Here is a 22743-nt window from a genome sequence, read left to right as displayed (position 1 = left end):
TCAATAAAATTCAATATTTGCAACAGTATATAAATATATCAAAAATGTATCAGAAATGTATCAAAAATGTATTCTTTTTCAAAATTCAAAAATTAATCTATCTTTCCTCACAAAGATATGAAAGGAAAGGCGAAAAGGAAAGGCACTTACAGTTATCTGGAGCACCTGGTTCTCTTCTCCGAACTTTTGCTTCTTCTGGAACTCTGCTTCTCGCTGGATACCACTGTAGGGTAGAGATTCTTTCGATACGCGCTGCGATGTAAAAACACCAAAGACCGAAAAAGTTCTATCACTGTAATGCGTAAAATTGTCTTTTCCGATCCCGCACGTATCCTACTGACTGCGCCAATTATGTATTTGATGTTCGAGAAAGAGTTTTTAAAAAAAGTATTTTATTTTCAAAATATAAATCAAAATGTGAAACAACAGAAGTGTTAAACAAACTGAACTAAGTTAAGCAAAAGTTGAATACAAGTAGCAAAAAAGTTATTATGATATGAAAGTCCCTCTATTTATAAGGTATTATTGCGCAGATTCTAGTATCGTAGAATTTGCAGAATCCAGTGGCGTAACTTGCGGTTGATGAAAATGTAAGTAAAATTTACTATTAAATATGTATCGAAACATATAAAGTGATACTGCTCGATGCCCTTTTTCAGTACACTGACTTTTGTACAAGTCATACATGAGTTTCATATTTAGATCGGGATTAAGATACTTTCTATTACTATCCCTGCGACAATAATGACTTTCATACGATGGAAATATCTCAATAAAACTACATACTCTTTGCTCATCCTCTAAACTCTTCTTATTGTGTGGTACATGTTTTCCTCGTCGATCAAGCACAGGAGTCCCGGTTTCTTGCGTTATCTTCAATGCATAGGTCAAAGTGCCATCGCAGACTGCTAGACTTCCTTTAAAAACTTTTTATAAACTACTTTATCTTCGCCGCTATCATCTTGAAGAATGTACTTTCGGGTTTTTTCTCACGACTATTTTCCTTTTTTGTATATTTCCTTGCAACGTGTGAAACTTGTATCTGACCAAGGAGGAATGATTGCTTCATGTCCCAATTTATACTGTAGAATCCTTCAAAAATATGCTTTCTTCTAGCTTGAGGTATTTTTTGTAAACAGCGAAGGGGGTATTCACAATCTGTCATATCACAGGTCTAATTTGAGACGACTTTTCCTGTTGTGGAAACATATTCTTCACCACGAGCACTGTTCAGTTCCATGAACAAAGTGAAAAGTGGCAACGCCGCAAAATATTTGTGACGTTTCTCGACCGTCTGAAGTTCGCGTGTCGTGTGAGACAAGAAGAAAGGGAAGAACAACTAAGACTTTTCGATGCGGTAGCATCAAACGTAATTCTGTAATAATTTTTGTAATTATTGTTTTAATGAAAATACAGTCGGCTAAATCAATTATTTGTACTACAAAAGAAGAGATGAGAGAAAATAATAAGGTATTTGTATACCCACTCATTGGTCTTCGTAGCCGAATTTAAACTTGTGAAATCAGTGACTTGTACACCTGTGAGATAGCCGCATTTTGCCGCCAATAAGCCGTATAAAAATTGTCGTATTATCATTAATCAGGGGGAAAGTCCGTCCTTTTACACATTGACATTCCTAAATTTGCCTTATGATAGCAACAATTTGAACCAATATAACAATATAAATCGATATTATTGATTTTTTGCACGTTCAACGTAAAGATTGGCATCCATCTTTGATTTCGTTGCATGCACTTATATTATAAAATAATATTAAATAGAAAAGCATTACGTTATTTTAAACTCTGTCATACAAATTGCATATAGAATCTTGTGAAGTTATTGTGGATTATTATTGCAGGTATTTAATATTTGTTTGATATAATAATTTTGCATAGCATTACCGGATCCACTTTAATACGCGTGAGCGTTTCATATTCATACGCCGTTCATTCGAGGCCACGCTGGAGGTAGATTCATGCGCAAATAGGAGAGGTTCGCGATGGCCTACTGGGAAAATAGTTTGAAGGGTTATTGCGACGGTGCACGGTTGTGCACAAAAAATAAAGGATATCTGTGAATAATTCTTAATTAATTTGAGATTATTTGAATAAAATAAATAAATTTAATATAAACATATAAAATAAAAACTATTAATACATTAGTCTAGTTGTTCGATATATACAAATAATACATTTTATATAAAAAATTGCTGACGATCACATTAAGTCACTAAAATCACAAAGAGCAAATTTAAAAGGTCAGATAACTAGGTTCAGTAATTATATAACAAGTAATAAAGACAAGCTGGATCAGTATGAGCTAATGGCTAGGCTCGAAAAGGTTGAAGAGACGTTAAGCAAATTTAATATATGTCAGTCAGCTTTAGAGTCATTGGTAGACAATGAAGATCACAATAGTGAGAGAGATAGTTTTGAATCGGCATATTATGCAGCTGTTTCAAAATCTCGTTCCATTTTGGGTGGCCCCATAGCAAGCGGTTCACACCTTTCATCAGAATCGTCTCAAATGTCTGATCCAATTGTAAATATTAAGTTACCTTCCCTCAGTTTAGTTCAATTTGACGGAAACTTGGAAAAATTTATGCAGTTTTATGATTCACTTAACAATATTATTCATACTAATAAAAATCTGTCAGACATTAAAAAGTTTTATTACCTTTCTTCTTCATTAAAAGGAGAAGCACTACAAACAATTCAATCCTTGCAGGTCAGCGATGCAAACTACTTTGTAGCTTGGGACCTTATATGCCAGAGATATAAGAATTCGCGCTTAATTATAAATAGTCACATAAAGGCTCTATTCGAGATTGCTTCTCTAAATAAAGAATCTAGAGAAGACTTAAGAAATCTCTTAGATACTTTACAAAAAAATATTCGTGCCTTGGAAAATCTTAAGCAGTCCGTTAAGGAATGGGACTCTGTAATAATTTTCCTCGTGTCATCCAAGCTAGACAATAAAACAAGAAAGGAGTGGGAATTATCATTATCAGATGTAACCACATTGCCTTCTTATGAGGAATTCATTAAATTTCTTTCTACCCGTTGTCAGGCTTTGGAAATGTTAGAATTCAAATCAAATACTACTAACGAAAGCTCTCGCGAAGTTAGAAAGTCAAAAAATAGGTCTTATACCCATGGTTCTCAACAGAATAATAAAATATGTAGCTTTTGCAAAGGATCTCATTTAATATATTATTGCCAAGGTCTCTTAAAACTTACTGTTGACAATCGGATAAAAGAAATTAGAAAATTGAAACTTTGCACTAAATGCTTGCGAGCGGGTCATGCTAACAAGGATTGTAGAAGTGAAGATTGTCGCAAATGCAACAGGAACCACAACACGTTGTTACACTTAGAAAAATCGACCTATCAAAATAATCCGTCGACGAGCACTGAAGTTGGAGAAGAAACTTCAAGTGATAGACAGGTAAATCTGCTTTCTTCAAGTTTAGAAAATAAGGATGAGTTGGATTTTCCAACTAATGAAACAGTGCTAGCGAGTAGTGACTCAAATTCATATATTTTACTCTCTACTGCGAATATTTATATTCCAAGATAAAAGTGGATGCTTTGTAAAATGCAGAGCTCTTCTAGATTCCGCAAGTCAATCAAACTACATGACATAATTGTCTAACAAAACTAGGTCTTAATAAATCTAACGTAGATATTTCTACATCCGGTATAAGTAAAAAGTTGGTACGAATAAACTATTCAACTAAAGCTAAAATATATTCAATGAACAAGTCATTTCATGCACATCTTAGTTTTTTGGCGTTAGAAAAAATAACGGACAACTTGCCGGGTATATCTTTTAATAGGGAGGCCATCAACTTTCCTAAAAATATTCAACTCGCAGACACTGACTTTAATCAATCTAAACCTATTGAGGTATTGTTAGGTGCTAGTATATTTTGGTCACTAATGTGTGTTGGTCAGATAAAATGTGGCAAGAACATGCCCGTGCTCCAGAAGACGCATCTTGGCTGGATACTCTCCGGACCTATAAGTTTATTTAACTCTTGTAATAATATATGCAATCTAAACATAAAAAATCTTGATATTCAAGAAAAGCTAGAAAAATTCTGGAAGCTTGAGGAATGTTCGACTACTACTCGGCTATCCCAAGAAGAATTAGAGTGCGAGGAGCACTTCAAACAAACTACTTCTAGAGGTAGTGACGGCAAATTCATTGTCAGTCTGCCTATCAAGGCAACATTAAACAAAATGGGTGAATCCAAAGATGGCGCAATACGTCGATTGTATAGTATTGAAAAACGCCTATCTAAAAATGAAAAATTAAAAGATCAATATCATTCCTTTATGAAAGAGTATATTCAATTAGGTCATATGTCCTTAATTAATGAAAATGACGAAATGTCTAACATAAAATATTATATGCCACATCATTGTTGTAATTAAAGAGTCAAGCCTAACGACGAAGTGTCGCGTGGTTTTTGACGCATCTGCTAAAACTTCTACCGGTTTATCGCTGAATGATGTCTTGAAAACTGGTCCGAATATACAAGATGAACTTTTTTCTATTCTTCTTAGATTTCGTTGTCACACCTACGTATTTACGGGTGACATCGAAAAAATGTACCGTATGGTAAACATAAAGGAATCCGAACGCGATTTGCAACGTATTGTTTGGAGATTTAATCCTGACGAGGAAATTAAACAGTTTAGGCTTAATACTATCACGTATGGCACTGCTCCTGCGTCATTTAGTGCAACTAAAGTATTGCATCAAATTGCACAAAATAATTCGAAGCAATATCCCGAAGAGAGTCGTATAATTTTAAGGGACTTCTATGTGGATGATTTAATCAATGGGGCTTCTACGATTGACTAAGCCCAGAAATTTAAATGTAACATCTCAGCCATGCTGTCAGATGCGGGTTTTATACTCCGTAAATGGGCGTCTAATGACCAGAAAATTTTGGAAGGTGATAACGATATAAATTTACCACAGTACTTCATTACAGAAGACAAAACCGTAAAAACCTTGGGTTTTATTTGGGATTCCAATAAAGATGAATTAGGTTATTCGGTAAATTTTAGCGAGCGTATACATAAGCGAGTTACTAAAAGATTTATTTTATCTACAATCACGCATATATTTGATCCATTAGGGTTAATAGGTCCAGTATGCATACGTGCCAAACTAATTCTACAGCAACTGTGGAAGGAAAAAATTAATTGGGATCAAACTGTTCCAGCTGATTTGTTCTCATCGTTTATTAATTTCTATAAACAGCTGTCGGATATTGATAAAATTTCTATACCAAGGCAGGTAAGCATGGTGGACGCAGTTGAATTTACATTACATGCCTTCTCGGATGCCTCTATTGCAGGCTACGGTGTATGTATATATTTGGTCTCAAAAACCGAAAATGAATCCTATTATTCTCGAATTCTATGCTCAAAATCCAGAGTCGCGCCGCTCAGAAGTATATCCTTACCGCGACTCGAATTATGTGGAGCTGTACTGGCAGCTACGCTAACGAAAAAGGTGATAGATACCTTAAACGTGAAGTTATCCTCCACGTATTTGTGGACTGATTCCACAATTGTGCTTGCCTGGATTTCCATGCAACCTGGTGATCTAAAAACATTTGTATCCAATCGTGTTTCTATTATACAAGAGTTGACAGAGGCATCGCAATGGGGTCACGTGCGTTCTCTAGAAAATCCCGCTGATATTGTTTCACGTGGAATGAGCCCAATGGAATTAATCTCGTCGCAGTTATGGTGGCATGGTCCTGATTGGCTGGGAACGTCCCATTTAAGATGGTCTCGTCAGAATAAAGTTTATACTGAAGACATTCCAGAAAGACGGAAAAATAAAATGTTAAATTTTTTAACTATAAATGAATTCGATTTGTTGGAACGCTATTCCTCATACTTAAAGCTATTGCGAATTACGGGCTACTGTCTTAGATTTAGGTACAACGCTCAGAATCGCGAGTCTAGATTAACGGGTTCTCTAACAATGCTGAGTCAGATAGGGCATTAAATGCGTTAATCATGTTGGCACAGAGACAAGATTTTTCCAAGGAGATCGATGCGTTAAATTCCGGTAATGTATTGCCTAAGAAAAGTAGAATATTATCCTTGGATCCTTTTTTAGAAGGTAATTTATTAAGAGTGGGCGGCAGATTAAAAAACTCTGACCTACCCTACAGCCAAAAATTTCCCTTGTTATTGTCCGACAAAAACAATTTCACTAAGCTATTGATCAGATATCAACATCAAAAGATGTTACATGCTGGTCCTCAGGCAGTCTTATGCAGTCTGACGGAGCAATTTTGGCTCTTAAACAGCAGAACCGTGGTAAGAGGCATAATAAGAAAGTGTTTAATCTGTTATAAGTCAAACCCACGCCTAATGGCTCCAAAAATGGGAGACCTTCCGTATTCCCGAGTAACATATTCTCATCCCTTTAGTAGGGTTGGATTAGATTTTGCCGGTCCCTTTATGATAAAGGACGGTAAATTGCGCTCTAAAAAATTAGTAAAGGCATATTTATGCGTATTCGTATGCTTCACGACCAAGGCCACTCACTTTGAGTTAGTAGGAGACCTCTCCTATACGACGTTTTTGGACGCCTTAAAGCGTTTCATTTCGCGACGGGGTCTGCCTAGCGACATTTTCTCTGATAATGCTACCAACTTTGTTGGTGCTGCAAATAATCTTAAGGTGGTGTACCAAGCAATTTATGATTCCACAAATAACACAGAAGTTAAATCATTTTTAGCCGAAAATAAAATAGAATGGCACTTTATACCTCCTCGAGCCCCTCATTTTGGTAGTCTCTGGGAGGCTTGCGTAAAATCTTGTAAATTTCATCTTAAGCGAATAATTGGGGATGCTCATCTGACATTTGAACAGTTGTATACAGTATTGGTTCAGATTGAAGCGATTCTTAATTCCCGTCCATTAATCCCTTTATCCCAAAATCCTGATGATTTAGGAGTCCTAACACCAGCCCACTTCCTAATAGGACGAACACTAACCAGTTTCCCTCAAAGACAACTTGATCATGTACCGGCAAACAGGCTCAAAGTTCATGAAAGACTCCAACAATTGACCTGTCATTTTTGGAAGCGGTGGATCGAGAGTATCTGCAGTCTGTTCAAGCAAGAAGTAAATGGAAATATTCAACTGGCGAGTTAAAGCCAGGTACCATGGTGTTGATAAAAGAAGATAATGGTTCCCCATACCAGTGGCCGATTGGCCGCGTTATTGAGGTGCATCCTGGCAAGGACAAAATAGTTCGTGTGGTGACTGTAAAGCCTACAAAGGGGCTCAGTGAAGAGAGCGTTTAGTAAGGTGTGTCCTCTACCTATTGACTAGCTGCCACACCGACCAGTATATATGTTGAATCCCTCCAGCGGCAGTTCAACGGGAGCGGCATGTTCAGTTCCATGAACAAAGAAGTGAAAAGTGGCAACGCCGCGAAATATTTGTGACGTTTCTCGACCGTCTGAAGTGCGCGCGTCGTGTGAGACAAGAAGAAAAGGAAGAACAACTAAGACTTTTCGATGCGGTAGCATCAAACGTAATTCTGTAATAATTTTTGTAATTATTGTTTTAATAAAAATACAGTCCGCTAAATCAATTATTTGTACTACAAAAGAAGAGATGAGAGAAAATAATAAGGTATTTGTATACCCATTCAAGCACGTTTCTCTTTTCTTATGAATTTTTTATGTTTGTGGTTTTCTAATACGTTTTCGTCCATTCTGCAGATTATTTGAATTTATAATCGCATTATGCTCATCTTGACTCTCATCTAGAAAAAAAAATTAGAAATTAGATTCTTTAAAATAATTTAGAAATTTAAAATGACTAAAATGTTTCGAGGAACATTCGCAATGTATTCAGGGCCAGACATGCCTATCCAACAAAATTATCTAATGCGACCCAAATACAATAATAAAATATGTGCAGAGTCAGTAATAAAAAACTAAACCAAACTATAAACTGTAAAATAATATTTTGCATTGTTTTAAAATATGATTTTGGTACCTTTTTATCAAAAAATTTATGCCTAACCTGATCTATTAGTTTTTGTTCTGAGCAAGAACATAAATATGCCTAACCCTCATTTTGATTTTATGCAAAAAAGACAATTACGTAAAGTGGAAATAAAAATATTATATAGTAAACACATTAATCTTACCTGTACTTTCGTCATCTGGTACATAGTTTTTGTCGTTATCGCTATCGGCACCTGATATGTCTGATAATGTAAACGCCTCGTTGTTTGCCGACGCCATGTTTAGTGGTTTGGGCAAGACTGGTTCAAACTGTGTCAAAGCAAGTTTTGTTTGCTAAAGTTGATCATAGGTGTCAGCCTTTTTTTATGTTAAATATCGGGTTAGGTAACTTTGGCACAGACAGATATGATCATTTTAAAGCGTAAGAGCATAAAAGCGAGAATTATGAAAAATTGTGGGTTAGGCAAGTATGGAACTGAGCCACTCGTGTGCAAACGTATTTTAAAAATTTCAATATACATGGTGTTTTTTTAAGGTCACAATTACTTTGTATTTTGTTGTTAATACGGACCTGGATTTTTCTTGTGAATAGTAAGTGAGTCCTTCTAACGCAGTAAATAACAGATTATTTTTAAAATTAGTATTTATTCATTAACTTGAATGATTTATTATTAAAAGTGCTTTAAAAACCTGCTTATTAATTTCAGGGTCCTTAAAAATTTGAATATATTTAATTTCAAAATTAAAGTTAATACATTTTTGTACAAAGTGAACCGATAAACTCGTGTTTTTGTGGTCTTTTCAAATGTGCAAACAAATTTTGAAAATGTCAATAAACAGGGTGTTGTTTCAAGCTCATAATTACTTTATGTTTTTTTGTTAATCCGGACCTGGATTTTTCTTGTGATTAATAATTGGGTCTTTCCAATGTGGTAAATAAGTATTGATTCATTTAAAAATAAGTATTTATTCAATAACTTTAATAATTTATACCTGCTTTTTAATGTTGAGTTCTTAAAAAATTCAATATAATTAATTTCAACATTAAAGTCAAAAAATTGTATGGCCGAAAAATTGAAGCGAACCATTAGACTTAGTTTTTTGTGCTCTTTTTAAATATGTTTTTTTTTATAACATCTGTGCGATGTTTGTATACTGCTATCTGGTCACACATGACCAATTATTTTTAAATATGTAAACAGATTTTCAAAATTTTAATATACAGGGTGTTGTTTTAAGGTCACAATTACTTTTTAATTTTTTGTTAATCCGGACCTGGATTTTTCTTGAGATTAGTATGTCTAGCGGGAAAAAGTATTAAATTAGCGGCCGTCATGGCGACCATCATGGTTTCAATGACATAAATTTTTGAAGTGAAAACTTCTTTAGGGACGTTGTGCCCTTTTTGGATGGGAAAAAGTATCAAACTAGCGACCGTTATCGCGAGCATCATCGCTTCGACGAAATAAATATTTGAAGTGAAACCTTCTTTAGGGACGTTGTGCACTTTTTGGATGGAAAAAAGTATTAAATTCGCGGCCGTCCTCGCGACCAACATTGTTTCGACGAAATAAATTTTTTAAGTGAAAACTTCTTTAGGAACGTTGTGCGTTTTTTGGATGGGAAAAAGTATTAAATTAGCGATAGTCATCGCGACCATCATAGGTTCGACGAAATAAATTTTTGAAGTGAAAACTTCTTTAGGGACGTTGTGCACTTTTTGGATGGGAAAAGTATTAAATTAGCGGCCATCATGGCGACCATCATCGTTTCAATGACAAATTTTTGAAGTGAAAACTTCTTTAGGGACGTTGTGCCCTTTTTGGATGGGAAAAAGTATCAAACTAGCGACCGTCATCGCGAGCATCATCGCTTCGACGAAATAAATATTTGAAGTGAAACCTTCTTTAGGGACGTTGTGCACTTTTTGGATGGGAAAAAGTATTAAAGGGCCGGCGTAGCGCAGGTGGTAGTGTGCTTGCCTCGCATGCCGGTGGTCTGGAGTTCAAATCCTACCGCCGGCAAGAACAACTAGACATTTTTAAAAATGTCTATAGGCCCCAGGTCGACTCAGCCTGAATAAAATGAGTACCTTGGGTAAAACCAGGGGTAATAATAGGCGGTTGAAGCGTAGCACTGGCCCTGTTACCTTCCTTGTATACCGTAGGCCCTAGATATAGCAGACTACCCTGCTATATTCCCAAAGCCGCGTGCGGTATAAAACGGGAGACTATTATTATTAAAAAGTATTAAATTAGCGGCCGTCCTCGCGACCAACATTGCTTCGACGAAATAAATTTTTGAAGTGAAAACTTCTTTAGGAACGTTGTGCGTTTTTTGGATGGGAAAAAGTATTAAATTAGCGACCGTCATCGCGAGCATCATCGCTTCGACGAAATAAATATTTGAAGTGAAACCTTCTTTAGGGACGTTGTGCACTTTTTGGATGGGAAAAAGTATTAAATTAGCAACCGTCATCGGTTCGACGAAATAAATTTTTGAAGTGAAAACTTCTTTAGGGACGTTGTGCACTTTTTGGATGGGAAAAAGTATTAAATTTTCGGCCGTCATGTCGACCATCATCTTTTTAACGACATACATTTTTGAAGTGAAAACTTCTTTAGGGACGTTGTGCACTTTTTGGATGGAAAAAAGTGTTAAATTAGCGGCCGTCATGGCGACCATCATCATTTCAACGACATACATTTTTGAAGTGAAAACTTCTTTAGGGACGTTGTGCACTTTTTGGATGGGAAAAAGTATTAAATTAGCGGCCGTCATCGCGACCATCATCGCTTCGACGAAACGAATTTTTGAAGTGAAAACTTCTTTAGGGACATTGTGCACTTTTTGGATGGAAAAAAGTGTTAAATATCGACCGTCATCGCTTCGATGAAATAAATTTTTGAAGTGAAGACTTCTTGAGGGTCGTTGTTCACTTTTTGGATGGGGAAAATTATTAAATTAGCGACCGTCATCGCTTCGAGGGAATACATTTTTGCAGTGAAAACTTCTTTAGGGACGTTGTGCAGCTTTTGGATGGAAAAAAGAATTAAATTAGCGACCGTCATCGCTTCGATGAAATAAATTTTTGAAGTGAAAACTTCTTGAGGGACGTTGTGCACTTTTTGGTGGAGAAAAATTATTAAATTAGCGACCGTCATCGCTTCGACGAAATAAATTTTTGAAATGAAAACTTCTTTAGCGACATTGTGCACTTTTTGGATGGTAAAAGTATTAAATTAGGGAACGCTATCGCTTCGACGAAATAAATTTTTGAATTGAAGATTTCTTTATGGACGTTGTGCACTTCTTGGATGGGGAAAAAGTATTTCACGTCATCACATCGCTGAAACAAATTTTGTACGTATATAAATTACGTGTATGTATACATAATTAGCATAGGGCATACGCATCGCGTATACGATATAGGTACAGCACTTCTTTTTGGATGGGAAAAACTCATTGAGCTCGTAATTTATTTACTATAAGTTTTCACTTCTGTCGGCACTTGTGCCTTCACAATTTTTTCAGTGCCTTCAATGCAACAATGCAACAAGTGCCTTCAATTTTTTTGTTTTTTCTTTTAAAAGAAGCCGTTCCCTTTTCAACAGCGTTATCTTAATTTAATTTAATCTAATATTTTCCGAGGGATTGTATTTGTTTATAAGCCAAAAAATTGTTTCTTTATAACATTCCTGAGTCCGCTCAAATAGTCCAATTTCAATTCTGTAACGTACGTTGAATAGGTATAGTGCTTTTTTATACGAAAATCATAGTTATTCTGGTGTATCATAATCTTTCTGGATATTATTGCGACCGAAATTGTTTAATTAACATTTTGATTATTGCTAAACTATTCGTTAGATTGTCGCTGGTTTCCTAGTATATAATCTACTATAGAAAATCTTTTGTCGCCAATTTATTTAATTATTAATAAATAATTACTTCCCTAAAATTTTAATTGACAATTTTTGTTGAAGGAAATCGGAAAAAATATTTCCGTGCTGAAATAAATTACGGTAAATTTTTATTTGGGTGTTTTTGGTTTAAAGTTAAAATCTTCGGAGTTACAGAGCAGTAATTGAAAAAAAATTTCCAAATGGAATCAACAGGAGTAAAGTAAGTAAGTAAACTAATTAAAAAAGAGAACATTTCGGAAAGATTATTTGTTTATAAATAAAATAACACATTTTCTGCGGACTTGTCACACCCTATATCACTAATATATATGCAATCTTAAGATTCGATTCCAGCAATAAAATAGCTGGTAAATAACTTTACCCAAAAATGGCATTTTTTCGATAATTTGCCCAGAGTATCAACAATAACAAACGTTGCTTAGCCAAAAATCCAATAAACGGGAGGGCCAACCCAAATTCTGAGCAGTGTCCAAATGATAAAGTAAATATCACCAGGTGTAACTAATATCGAAATGAATGAGAATCGCTAGGGATTGCGACTGTAATGGAGTAGTCGCTTTTAAATTTCGACCTCGAAATTAATTAGAATCAGGCCCCATCTCTCATCAAAAATCGAACGAGTAGGTACAAGTGTAAGCGCCTGCAAACAGGCAATTTCTACGTAGCATGATTAAAACGCATGCATTGGGTACTCGTCAAAACGCTCAAACACTATTTGTTTAACAATAAAAAAATTAATTTTTAGAAATGCAAATAATCAAAATCGGTATAATTTGACTTGAACTTTCAAATGCGGTAAGCAGAATTGCATCTTTATTTTTAGTCAGTTATTCGGGTTCAAAAATTGTAATTTTTCGATTTTTTGAAAGTTTAACCGCGTTTATCTCGAAAACTATGCATCCTACGAAAAAACTTGTAAGAATATTTTTTCCTTACAATGACCCAAAAAAAAAATGTTTTGTTTGCGATAAATCGCTGTTATGTAATTCTGCAAGTTATTTGTTTAAAACAATCTAATCGACACCCAGATCAACTGTTACCCAAAAAGTTCGTGTTCTACGGGTCAAAATAGATAAAAAAATAAGTAAGTCTATCTAAATAAAAGAGGCCGTTGTATACTCCCTGGAGACAGCACTAATGTGGGTATAAATGTATTTAAAAGCACAGTACTCCAAACAAGAGTAATGTTTTAAACTTACTTGACTGTATTTTTTCCAATACTCATTCCCTCTTTCCACCCCATTCCCCTGAGCATTGCTAGACCAAAATCATTCACTGGAATATTTTCATAATCGACCAACGTTGATTCCATCTTACCTTCTAAGGGAAGTTCATCTGCTTTCTTTGTGAAGATAACAAAATTTTTACTGCCAGATGTGTCATTTTGAACTAATTTTTGTTTTGCCTCTAAAACGAGAAATTTACTATTTTTATTTTGATTAGTTTACGAGTGGTTTCAAATTATATCATAAATAGGTCACATAGGTACCTACCCATTTAACCTTATTAATTCTTCTGGAAATATTAAAATAAAATGTTTATTTAGGTTTCCATTTTCAAATAATTAGGATAGTAAATAACACCCAGTAGAGATCATGTACCTCGACTGAATTCAGTACTCAAACAATTAACATTCATTCTAACAATTACTTAATAGGCCTTTTGTTGTGACATTCATTCAATTCTCAAATACTCATACAATCAAATCTCAAATCACTCATTTGTTCAATATATTACGCAGTACATGAACCAATGCAATACATGCATACCTATAACTACACAGGATAAGGTGCATCACAAGATAGCATTTGAAACGGATGATTAATATTACGACTAATACCAGACAAGCGATAATTTACGGCGCCGTAAGAGCAGTAAAATGAAGCGCGAAAATGGGTCCCACAGTGAGTATAGTGGACGACCAGACTGAGCTGTAAAATATCGCGCAGCAACATTGAACGGGTCCATCTTCGGCGTCGTGTCACAAACGAATGGACCTGGGTCCAAATTTGTAGCTCATCTAGCTACCACAACGACCAAAACATTGTATTTACATCTCGCGACACCCTGTAATTTACATCCCCGTCTGGCCATGCTTTTTACTGCATCTAGTGCCGCTTTATTTTACAGCGCTTACTGCTCTTACGTCGCTGTAAATTATCGCCTGTCTGGCCTCAGCCTAAGATATGATCTTATCAAACCTGCCTGTATTGGGTACAGGCAGCTACACAACCAGGCGCCGGCCCTCGCTCCGACCATAGGATCGTACCATAATATCGATCGCCAGATAAAATAAATGCATTATTTTAAATGCGAGCGTTCACAGTCAAGCGCAGCGCAAAGCCTCGAGCCAGGTATCGGACGAATAGACATAGACCATAGTATTGTAATGTTTTAAATGCTTAAATGAGCGATTCGTTTATACGAAATGTATTTATTTTTACAAGTTTACATTACGAATTCTATCTTATAACTAACTCGAATAATACCGCGCTTCGCTTAAATAGATAATAACATTCAATACCACTCAAATAACACTCAATACATAGACGTCTCGGCTATTGTTCTCCGCAAGCAACTCCCAGTCAGCAACTCTAGATGAAGGCCCAGGATGGCGGAATCTACAGGACTCTCCAGCTCTGCATACACCCTTCAAGAAAAAATAACAGTCTACTCTTTTTGAAGGGTTAATGCAACACACAGTAATTCGTACGCCGGTTTCTCGGAAGATTACTTCAAGCATGGTTCTGACAATCTTCCAATCTAGATTGTCTACTGCATGGCTTAGTTTTGGTAAAGTCAAATTTTTGATGTCATAATTACACACGATTTTCTCCAAATTAGTTAGAGCACGCCAGATGTTCTCGTAGGTTGACGTGTCTTATAAGACTTCCTGGTCACCATATACAGCAAAGATCAAGGACCATCTTCTAATCGCAGCACTCTTCCAATTTTAGGCTGCTGATTTCTTAACTCGTCCAGGCGGCCGAACTTTCTATTGGATACGGACGAGATTCCTTTTGTCATCTCGAGGTCTTAGGCAACACAGTGGGCTACATAGACGTTTTCCGGAACACTAAACAGATATTGCTGAACTTCTGTGGTCACGCCGAATCTTGCATAATTTGAATCTGCGTAATTTGACATAAATTCCTTAAAACTTGGCTGTCCGGCATCTTTCATCTCATGTTGAAGGACTCGTGCTTCTTCTGTTTCATTTAAGCCAGCAAATGGTGCACGGCGATTTATGTGAATAACTTTTGGTTTACCCTTTGGCATTTTATTAATTCTGTATAGGTATTACGTCATTTATTTTCTTCTTAATTTCATACGGACCGTCCCATTGTCTTTGTAGTTTAGGATACAAGCATCGACGACGTTGTGGATTATAAAGCCAGACAAGGTCACCCACTTCGAAGCTTTTATTCTTGCATCGAGAATCATATTCAGCTTTCATTCTGTCACTGACTATCTGGATGTGCTGTCGGGCAAGTTCATGAATGTTGTTCATTCGTAACTTCAGGCGGTCGACGTATTCTTTGCCTGCAACATGTTCCTCGGAAGGTCTGCAGCCAAACTCTAGGTCGTAGGGCAAACGAACTTCACGACCCAACATCAGGCAGGTTGGTGTCTGACGTGTAGTTTCATTCATCCGAGCGGTAGACCATTAGTAATAAATGAATGTGCTGGTCCCAATCCATCTGATGTTCAGATACAACTTTGGACAAGTGTTTACCCATCGTTCGGTTCATTCTCTCGACCATTCCATCTGATTGAGGATGCACGAGTGTAGTTCTGGTCTTATTGACACCAATCAATGTACAAACGTTTTGAAAAAGGGCTGACTCAAAGTTTCGTTCTTGGTCGGAGTGGATCTCCAAGGGAACACCAAATCGGCTGAAGAATTATTTAACAAGTACCTCTGCAACGGTAGCAGCTTCTTGATTTGGTAATGCATAGGCCTCGGTCCATTTCGTAAAATAATCCATGGTTACCAGGATGTATTTATTTTAAGCATCGGTTTCTCTGGAAATGGACCTGCAATGTCGATTGCTACTCTTTCCATAGGACTACTAACGTTGTACTGTCTCATGGGTGCTCTCTTTTGGCCAACTGAACCATTACTGGATACACACAGTTCACATTTCCGGCACCATCTTCTTACATCATCTTTACAGTTCACCCAAAAGAACCGTTCTCGAACCTTTTGTAAAGTCTTCGTAATAACAAAGTGTCCACCTGATGCACCGTCATGCAACTGACGCAATACTTCTGACACTTTACTTTTAGGTACTAAAGAAAAAGTATAAAATTTATTTATATAAAATATATATAAAATAGATTTTAAAGTACTAACTGAAGCTTAGATTCTGTACCATCATCACTCTCAAATGTTCTGTACAGAAAATCATCTTTCAGTACCAGGCAATTCCACTGGCTTCAGTAGGCCTTGACTTCTGGACTACATGCACTAATGTTTTGCCAACTAGGTCTCTCGTCTCAAAAATGAACTAATGGCTAATACACTAAAATTTGCCATATGGAATGCTAATGGCTTGACACAACACAACCATGAGTTGTATGCATTTATAGTTAATCATCATTAGACATAATACTGATTTCTGAAACACACTTCACGAAAAAAAGTTTCATAAAATTTCACAACTATAAAATATATCACACAACACATCCAGATGGAACTGCACATGGTGGGACAGCAATCATTATAAGAAACAACATCAAACATTACTAGACAACTCACTATCAAAAAGCACATTTTCAGGCCACAAATGTAGTTGTAGAAGACTGGACAGGACCGCTGTTCTAACCAATAATTTATTCACCTACCTGCTACCGGACTTTTGCTCGCGAGACCTTGCTGCGGTAAAGGTGAAGTTTCAAGTCGGTGAGACGTGGAAGGAGATGGTGGTCTGTTCTGCCTACTTTCCTTATGATTCAACAGAACCCCCTCCAACAACGGAAATATTGGAGTTAGTCAGATACTGTGAGAACCTGCGACTTCAGCTCCTAGTGGGAAGCGATTCCAACTCCCACCACATAGTGTAGGGGAGTACAGATATCAATCCCCGGGGTGCAGCTCTGCCGTTGTATCTCTCGGGAACCGACTTATAAATTCTAAATCGGGGCTCGGTACCTACGTTAATGACGTCTAGAAGTCAAGTTATCGACTTCACTTTATGCTCTAGAGCGTTAGTGGGACTGGTCTCGGAGTGGGTCGTGTCCGAGAAAATCTCACTGTAAGATCATAGACACATTATCATTAAGCTGGAGGCTCTCAAGCTCCAGCATATTTCATATAGGAATCCAAGAGCTACAGACTGGTAACTATTTCGAGAAGAGTTCAGCCATAATCTCGTGGGTCTGCCTCTCTGTCGAGGCTGAGTTGAGGAGATAGAGATCTCTTTGGATCATTTATCCGGAGCCCTAACCTCGGCATATAGAGCTAGCAAGCTCGCCTACAGAGGACGGCAGGTTCCGCTATTCCCTGGTGGACACATCAGTTAGAAAGACAACGAAAATTGACTCAGGCTCTCGTCAATAGGGCCAAGAGGACTGATAACCCTGCCCACTGGGACTCCTTTAAGGAGGATCAGAGGGAATACAAGTCTCTGATTAAGAAGTCAAAGAGGAGCTCTTGTACAGCCTACTGTAACAGCGTGGAACACATGCCCGCTGGAGCTAGGCTCCATCATGCCCTCTCCAAAACCCAACCGCGGGGGTCGGTCAGGTCCGTATGCCTAGTGGAAGCCTAGGTTCAACTGACGAGGAGGCCCACATGACTCTTTTGGACGCTCACTTTCCGGAGGGTTTGGACGATGATACTGCCCTAGCCGTGGCTAGGCGCGAATGAGGGACTTCCGGATGGCGAAGGAAGCAGTATCGTACACGAAGGTGTGCTGGGCTGTTAGGTGATTCGCTCCCTTCAAGTCACCAGGTGAGGACGGATTACACCGGCTCTGCCTCAGCAGGGTTTGGACCTTATTGCTCCCACACTGGTCAGGGTATTTAGGGCCTGTCTTGCGATAGGGTATATTCCTTTGCCCCGGAGGAGGACTAGAATCGTATTTATTCCTAAATCGGGTAAAACTGATTTTACCCTTGCTAAATCATTCCCGTCAATTAGTCTTTCTTCTAAAGGCTCTAGAGAGACTAGTGGATCCGTTCATACGTGATGGAGCACTTAGGGGCAACCTTTTGCATGCACGTCAATACGCCTATCAGGCTTTGAAGTCTTGTGAGACGGCCCTGCATCAACTTGTCTGCAGGGTGGAGCGGGTGACAGATCGGAAGCAACACAGCTTGGGTATCTTTATGGATATTGAAGGCGCCTTTGCTGGGCTACTTTTGATTCTATGTATGATGCTGCAGAAAAGCATGAGGTTGGCCGAAACTTGGTCAGGTGGATCCGGGCCCTGCTTTCTCAGAGACAGATAGCTGCGTACCGGAACGGTTATTGCGTTCGGGTGTCGGCATCTCGTGGTTGCCCTCAGGGAGGAGTTCTATCCCCCTGCTGTGGTGCCTGGTGGTTGACGGCCTTCTTCAGCATCTATCCGAACAAGGTATGTATGCACAAGCCTATGCCGATGACGTAGTTTTACTGATTGAGGGGCTCTTCCCGGGAACAGTGCACGAGGTCGCTCAGGTGGCTCTCGGGCTCGTTGAAGAATGGTGTCGGGGGCCTGTAACGGTTTGACACGTTACGAAATTCTTTAATTATTTTTATAATTATTTTCTTTTGATTGCTTAATTAAATATCTCTAAGTTACTCGTAACTCCCATTTATAACTATTATTTTCTTTTATATTTTAAAAATTTCCTTAGTCAACCTATTAGTTGAAGTTTATGTAGATTATTTAGATCTTTATTTAATATTCATTCATGGGAAATTATAGGTATATTAATGTGTTTTTTTGATTTTACAAAACCAAACATTTTTGAAGTCCTCAAATTAATATTGAAAATAATTATCATTACTTCTCTGTACCTTTTTTAAACTGATTGAACATCTAAAATCCATAAATTGTCAAGTAAGTATCTTTACCTGGTTCCATACCATTTCATTAAGGTATATAATATGTATGTAGATGGCTATTATTACATTAATATAATTTTCTCTCAGATAAATCATATTCTATATTCAAATTTCAAAGTCATTATATCTGTTCATATGAGATTAGTTTTTGTCAGAGTTAATGGTCGCTTTTTAGTATTATTTCTTCTAAAAAAAGTTTTCTCATTTATTTCTTCTTCTCTTTACTTTCTGCTCACATGTTTATATGGGAAAAAACTAGTGATCTGTTTTTAGCCATTTGGAAGAAATATGTGAAGTCGTAGCCCTTTGAACATCTAAAGAAGCCCTATGACAACCACAGTCAAGTCATTTGGGAATATGTCGATTTGGGAACAAGCTATTAGAGCGTTCCAGCTCCATTTTCGTCTTGGCACCTGGGCCTACAGGAGGCATGGGGTGGCACCATCCTGGTGCTCATTTTCGAGGATGCAACCGCAACCTCTTTAGGAGTCGTTTGGGTTTGTTTTGTGAACATTTAGTGTTGTGCCTTGAGTAACTATTATGATTAATATCACAGACATTTTGGTTAATGCATTACGTTTATTAATTATTTTTCTTAAGATTTAGCTTGAATTTATTTGGTTTTTAATATAGGTACATATAAGTTTAGTAAGTTCCCAAACTCATGTATAATTTTGCAGTACTGTACGTTGAGCTCGGCGTATCTACCAAAAATGTATTACTCTTGTATTTTATTGTTAATTTAGGTCGATTTCATGTCATTATGTAAATTTAGTTGGTATTAGTTGCTTGTTTCCCAGATATTTTGTTGTTCTATTCGCTTTACTTCATTTGTTCGGTTAATTCAGGTCGTTGTATAGGTATTTATCTTAACTTCAATTTATTTCACGTTCATTTGCACATTAATTTTGCTTAATTCATTATTGTATTTTCTCTTAGTCAGGCTTTTGCCTATTTATTTATATTATTTTCATATTTGTCGGTTTAATTTAGTTGTACGTAGCAAGCGTACTATAACCATTTGGTAAAGGGTCTCATGTGAGTTGTACCCTATATATAGGTAAGAGGTATATAATTTTGTAACATTACTGTACAATAACAGGACTGTTGTTATATTCTATATCATGTTTAACGATAACTTTTGTCATGTTAGAGTCACTTAATAATTCAATTTGGTTTAACTCAGAGATTGTCAAACATCTAGTAGCTATTTTTAATAAATATTTATTTATTTTGTATATCATTTATTCTTTTGTTTCTTTATATTTATATTTACTGATATTTGACAGCAGTGTGAGATACCTGGGAAAATGATCGACTATCATTTTCTTGGCGCCCATGATTTGTTAGTGTTATTTAATTTGTTCTTCTTTATCTAATTTCAGTACATGATTCTTATTGTAGTATTTACCTTTTCTAGTCATCATCACTATCTACTTTGATCTACTGTTCTTTGACAGGCATGCAAAATTGGCCGTATCTATCCTTGAGTGTCAAGTAGTCGTTCGCTTGCATCTCTTGCTAGCCAACTCCATTCAGTTTGCTTATGTCTATTCATATACCAATTATTTATTCATCACTTCATTCATCTTATCATTTTCCCCCTACATAATACTACTGCAAAGTAGTGTTTTTATTACTTCGGCTTCTTCAACGTAGAAGCCACACACTTTTTGTTCCATTAGCTTACAATAAGTTCTTTCTTTTTCTAGTTCTGTTGGAGTTTATCTTCTCTCTATTTTCACTCCAACAGAAGTTTTCATTTTTGTTACAGGCAGTCACTCAGGGTTAATCCTGAGAAGACCGATGTGGTTCCTTTTACTCGGAGAAGGGTCATAGGATCTACTAGAAATCTTAGCTTTTATGACAAAACATCGATTTCCAATTCAGTGAAGTACCTTACTGCGCGTGCAGAAGAGCTTTCGAAGCCAAATGGGGTCTGCAGCCGAAAATTCTACGTTGGATATATCAATCCATGATAAAGCCTATTCGCCGTGTGTAAGTAGTTGGAGGGGATACGAGAAACGATCGTGCGCCAATAGTGGAGAAATCTTGCAACTTTCTTAAATAATCCATATTGTCAATTGTAATTGTCAAATTGGCGTATATTTCATACCTACTGTCATTGAAGAAGAAAAATTATATGTTGCTCCACAATATTGATATGATATGCAATTATTATATAAAATAAAATTTAATTAATTGTATTTTGCTTGTAGTACTGCATTTTAATAATTAATTTTATTTACTACAAACAATTGTTTACCTTTTAATAATATAACCTCAGTCTTACTTTTTCTTCCTATATTTTTTTTGGGCTATGGCCTGGACAATTATCCTGCAACCAGGACTAATATAATTGACCAATATAATTAAAAGTGCGAAAAATGCTGCTGAGCTTTAATGAAACCAGGTGTCCAGGCTTTTCCGAACTTGCACGGTCCCAATACTGACGTATGCGGCAATCGTGTGGTGACCCCGGGCTAGACTGTCTTCAGTCAAGGTCCAGTTGGCTCATCTACAGCGGTTGGCATCTCAGGGGCCATGGGGACCAGTCACACAGCAGCTCTTGAGGTTCTGCTGGATTTACCTCCTCTACATTTCATTGTAGAGTACGAAGCAATGATGGCAGCCTATCTTCTCAACTGCTCTGGATACTGGTTGGGAACGAATGGGCGGATGAACCATTGTGACATTTGGAGACAGGCTATCGAGTGTTGTCCTGTGCTTTCTATGGTACACGACAGCATGCCCCCTCAATTTGAGTTCTCATCCTCCTTCTTGGTTCAATTTCCTGACCGGGATGAATGGGTAGAACGAGAACCTACACTAATCTGTCGGAGTAGCATCACCTGGTTCACAGATGGGGCTAGAACAGACGAGCGGGCAGGTGCTGGAGTGTACGGTGGTGGAGTCGGATTTGAGTCTAGAAAGGCTCTCGACTCTCATGCATCAGTCTTTCAGGCCGAGATCTTTGCGATCCTGGTATGTGCTCAAGATATTACAGATAGGGCTTGCTCAGACAGGACCATATCTATCTGCTCTGACAGCCAGGCAGCGCTAAGCGCTTTGGAAGCGCCCAAGATCAGCTCTAAGCTGATTCTTGAGTGCAAGAAGGCTCTGGATGATGTTGCTATAACCAACAGGGTTAGGTTAGTATGGGTACCTGGACACACAGGTGTGGAAGGTAACGAACGGGCTGACGCCCTGGCAAGACGGGGCTCATCCTCTCTGCCTGTGGGACCCGAACCTGTGATTAGAGTGCCCTTCAGTACTGGTTGGGGTAGTCTCAAATTTTTTATTTCATTAGTAGTTCCAAAATGACACAAAATCTAGGCATCGGATAAAAAAGTTTATTTGAAGAAAGTGTATTTTTTTGTTCTTCTTAATGGCGGTACAGGCTCGTTTTTTTAATATTGTATTTAATTACTTAATTACAGAGTAATTTCCACATATTAATATATTTTTCAAATTGGGCTCTGTACCGCCATTCTTTATTATATTACGAATACGTGTGCCAAATATCTCGAAAAAATATTCAAAATTACAGCCGCAATCTTGGAACGCGTTTTGGCTACCTGTTGATCGCTACTGTTTCCACTTAAGAGTCAAGAGTAGCGATCAACAGGTAGCGACAAACGCGGTCCAAGATTGCGGCTGTAATTTTGAATATTTTGTCGAGATATTTGGCACACATATTTGTAATATAATAAAGAATGGCGGTACAGAGCCCAATTTGA

At 37.2% G+C, this 22743-nt stretch overlaps 1 protein-coding gene across 3 annotated transcripts in view; it reads right to left on the bottom strand.

Annotated features, from left to right (window-relative positions):
• Positions 1-22743, bottom strand: part of LOC126883185 (G-patch domain and KOW motifs-containing protein) — a 546084-nt gene that overhangs the window by 388844 nt on the left and 134497 nt on the right. For all 3 annotated transcript variants that reach the window (XM_050648426.1, XM_050648427.1, XM_050648428.1), the window contains exon 3: positions 13149-13356. In XM_050648426.1, the coding sequence (XP_050504383.1) occupies positions 13149-13356 (208 nt within the window). The remainder of the gene's footprint in view (positions 1-13148; positions 13357-22743) is intronic.

Source organism: Diabrotica virgifera, chromosome 4 (assembly GCF_917563875.1).
Source record: "Diabrotica virgifera virgifera chromosome 4, PGI_DIABVI_V3a".
NCBI lineage: Eukaryota > Metazoa > Arthropoda > Insecta > Coleoptera > Chrysomelidae > Diabrotica > Diabrotica virgifera.
Note: the sequence above shows the minus strand (reverse complement) of the source record. Positions and strands in the feature narration are given on the sequence as shown.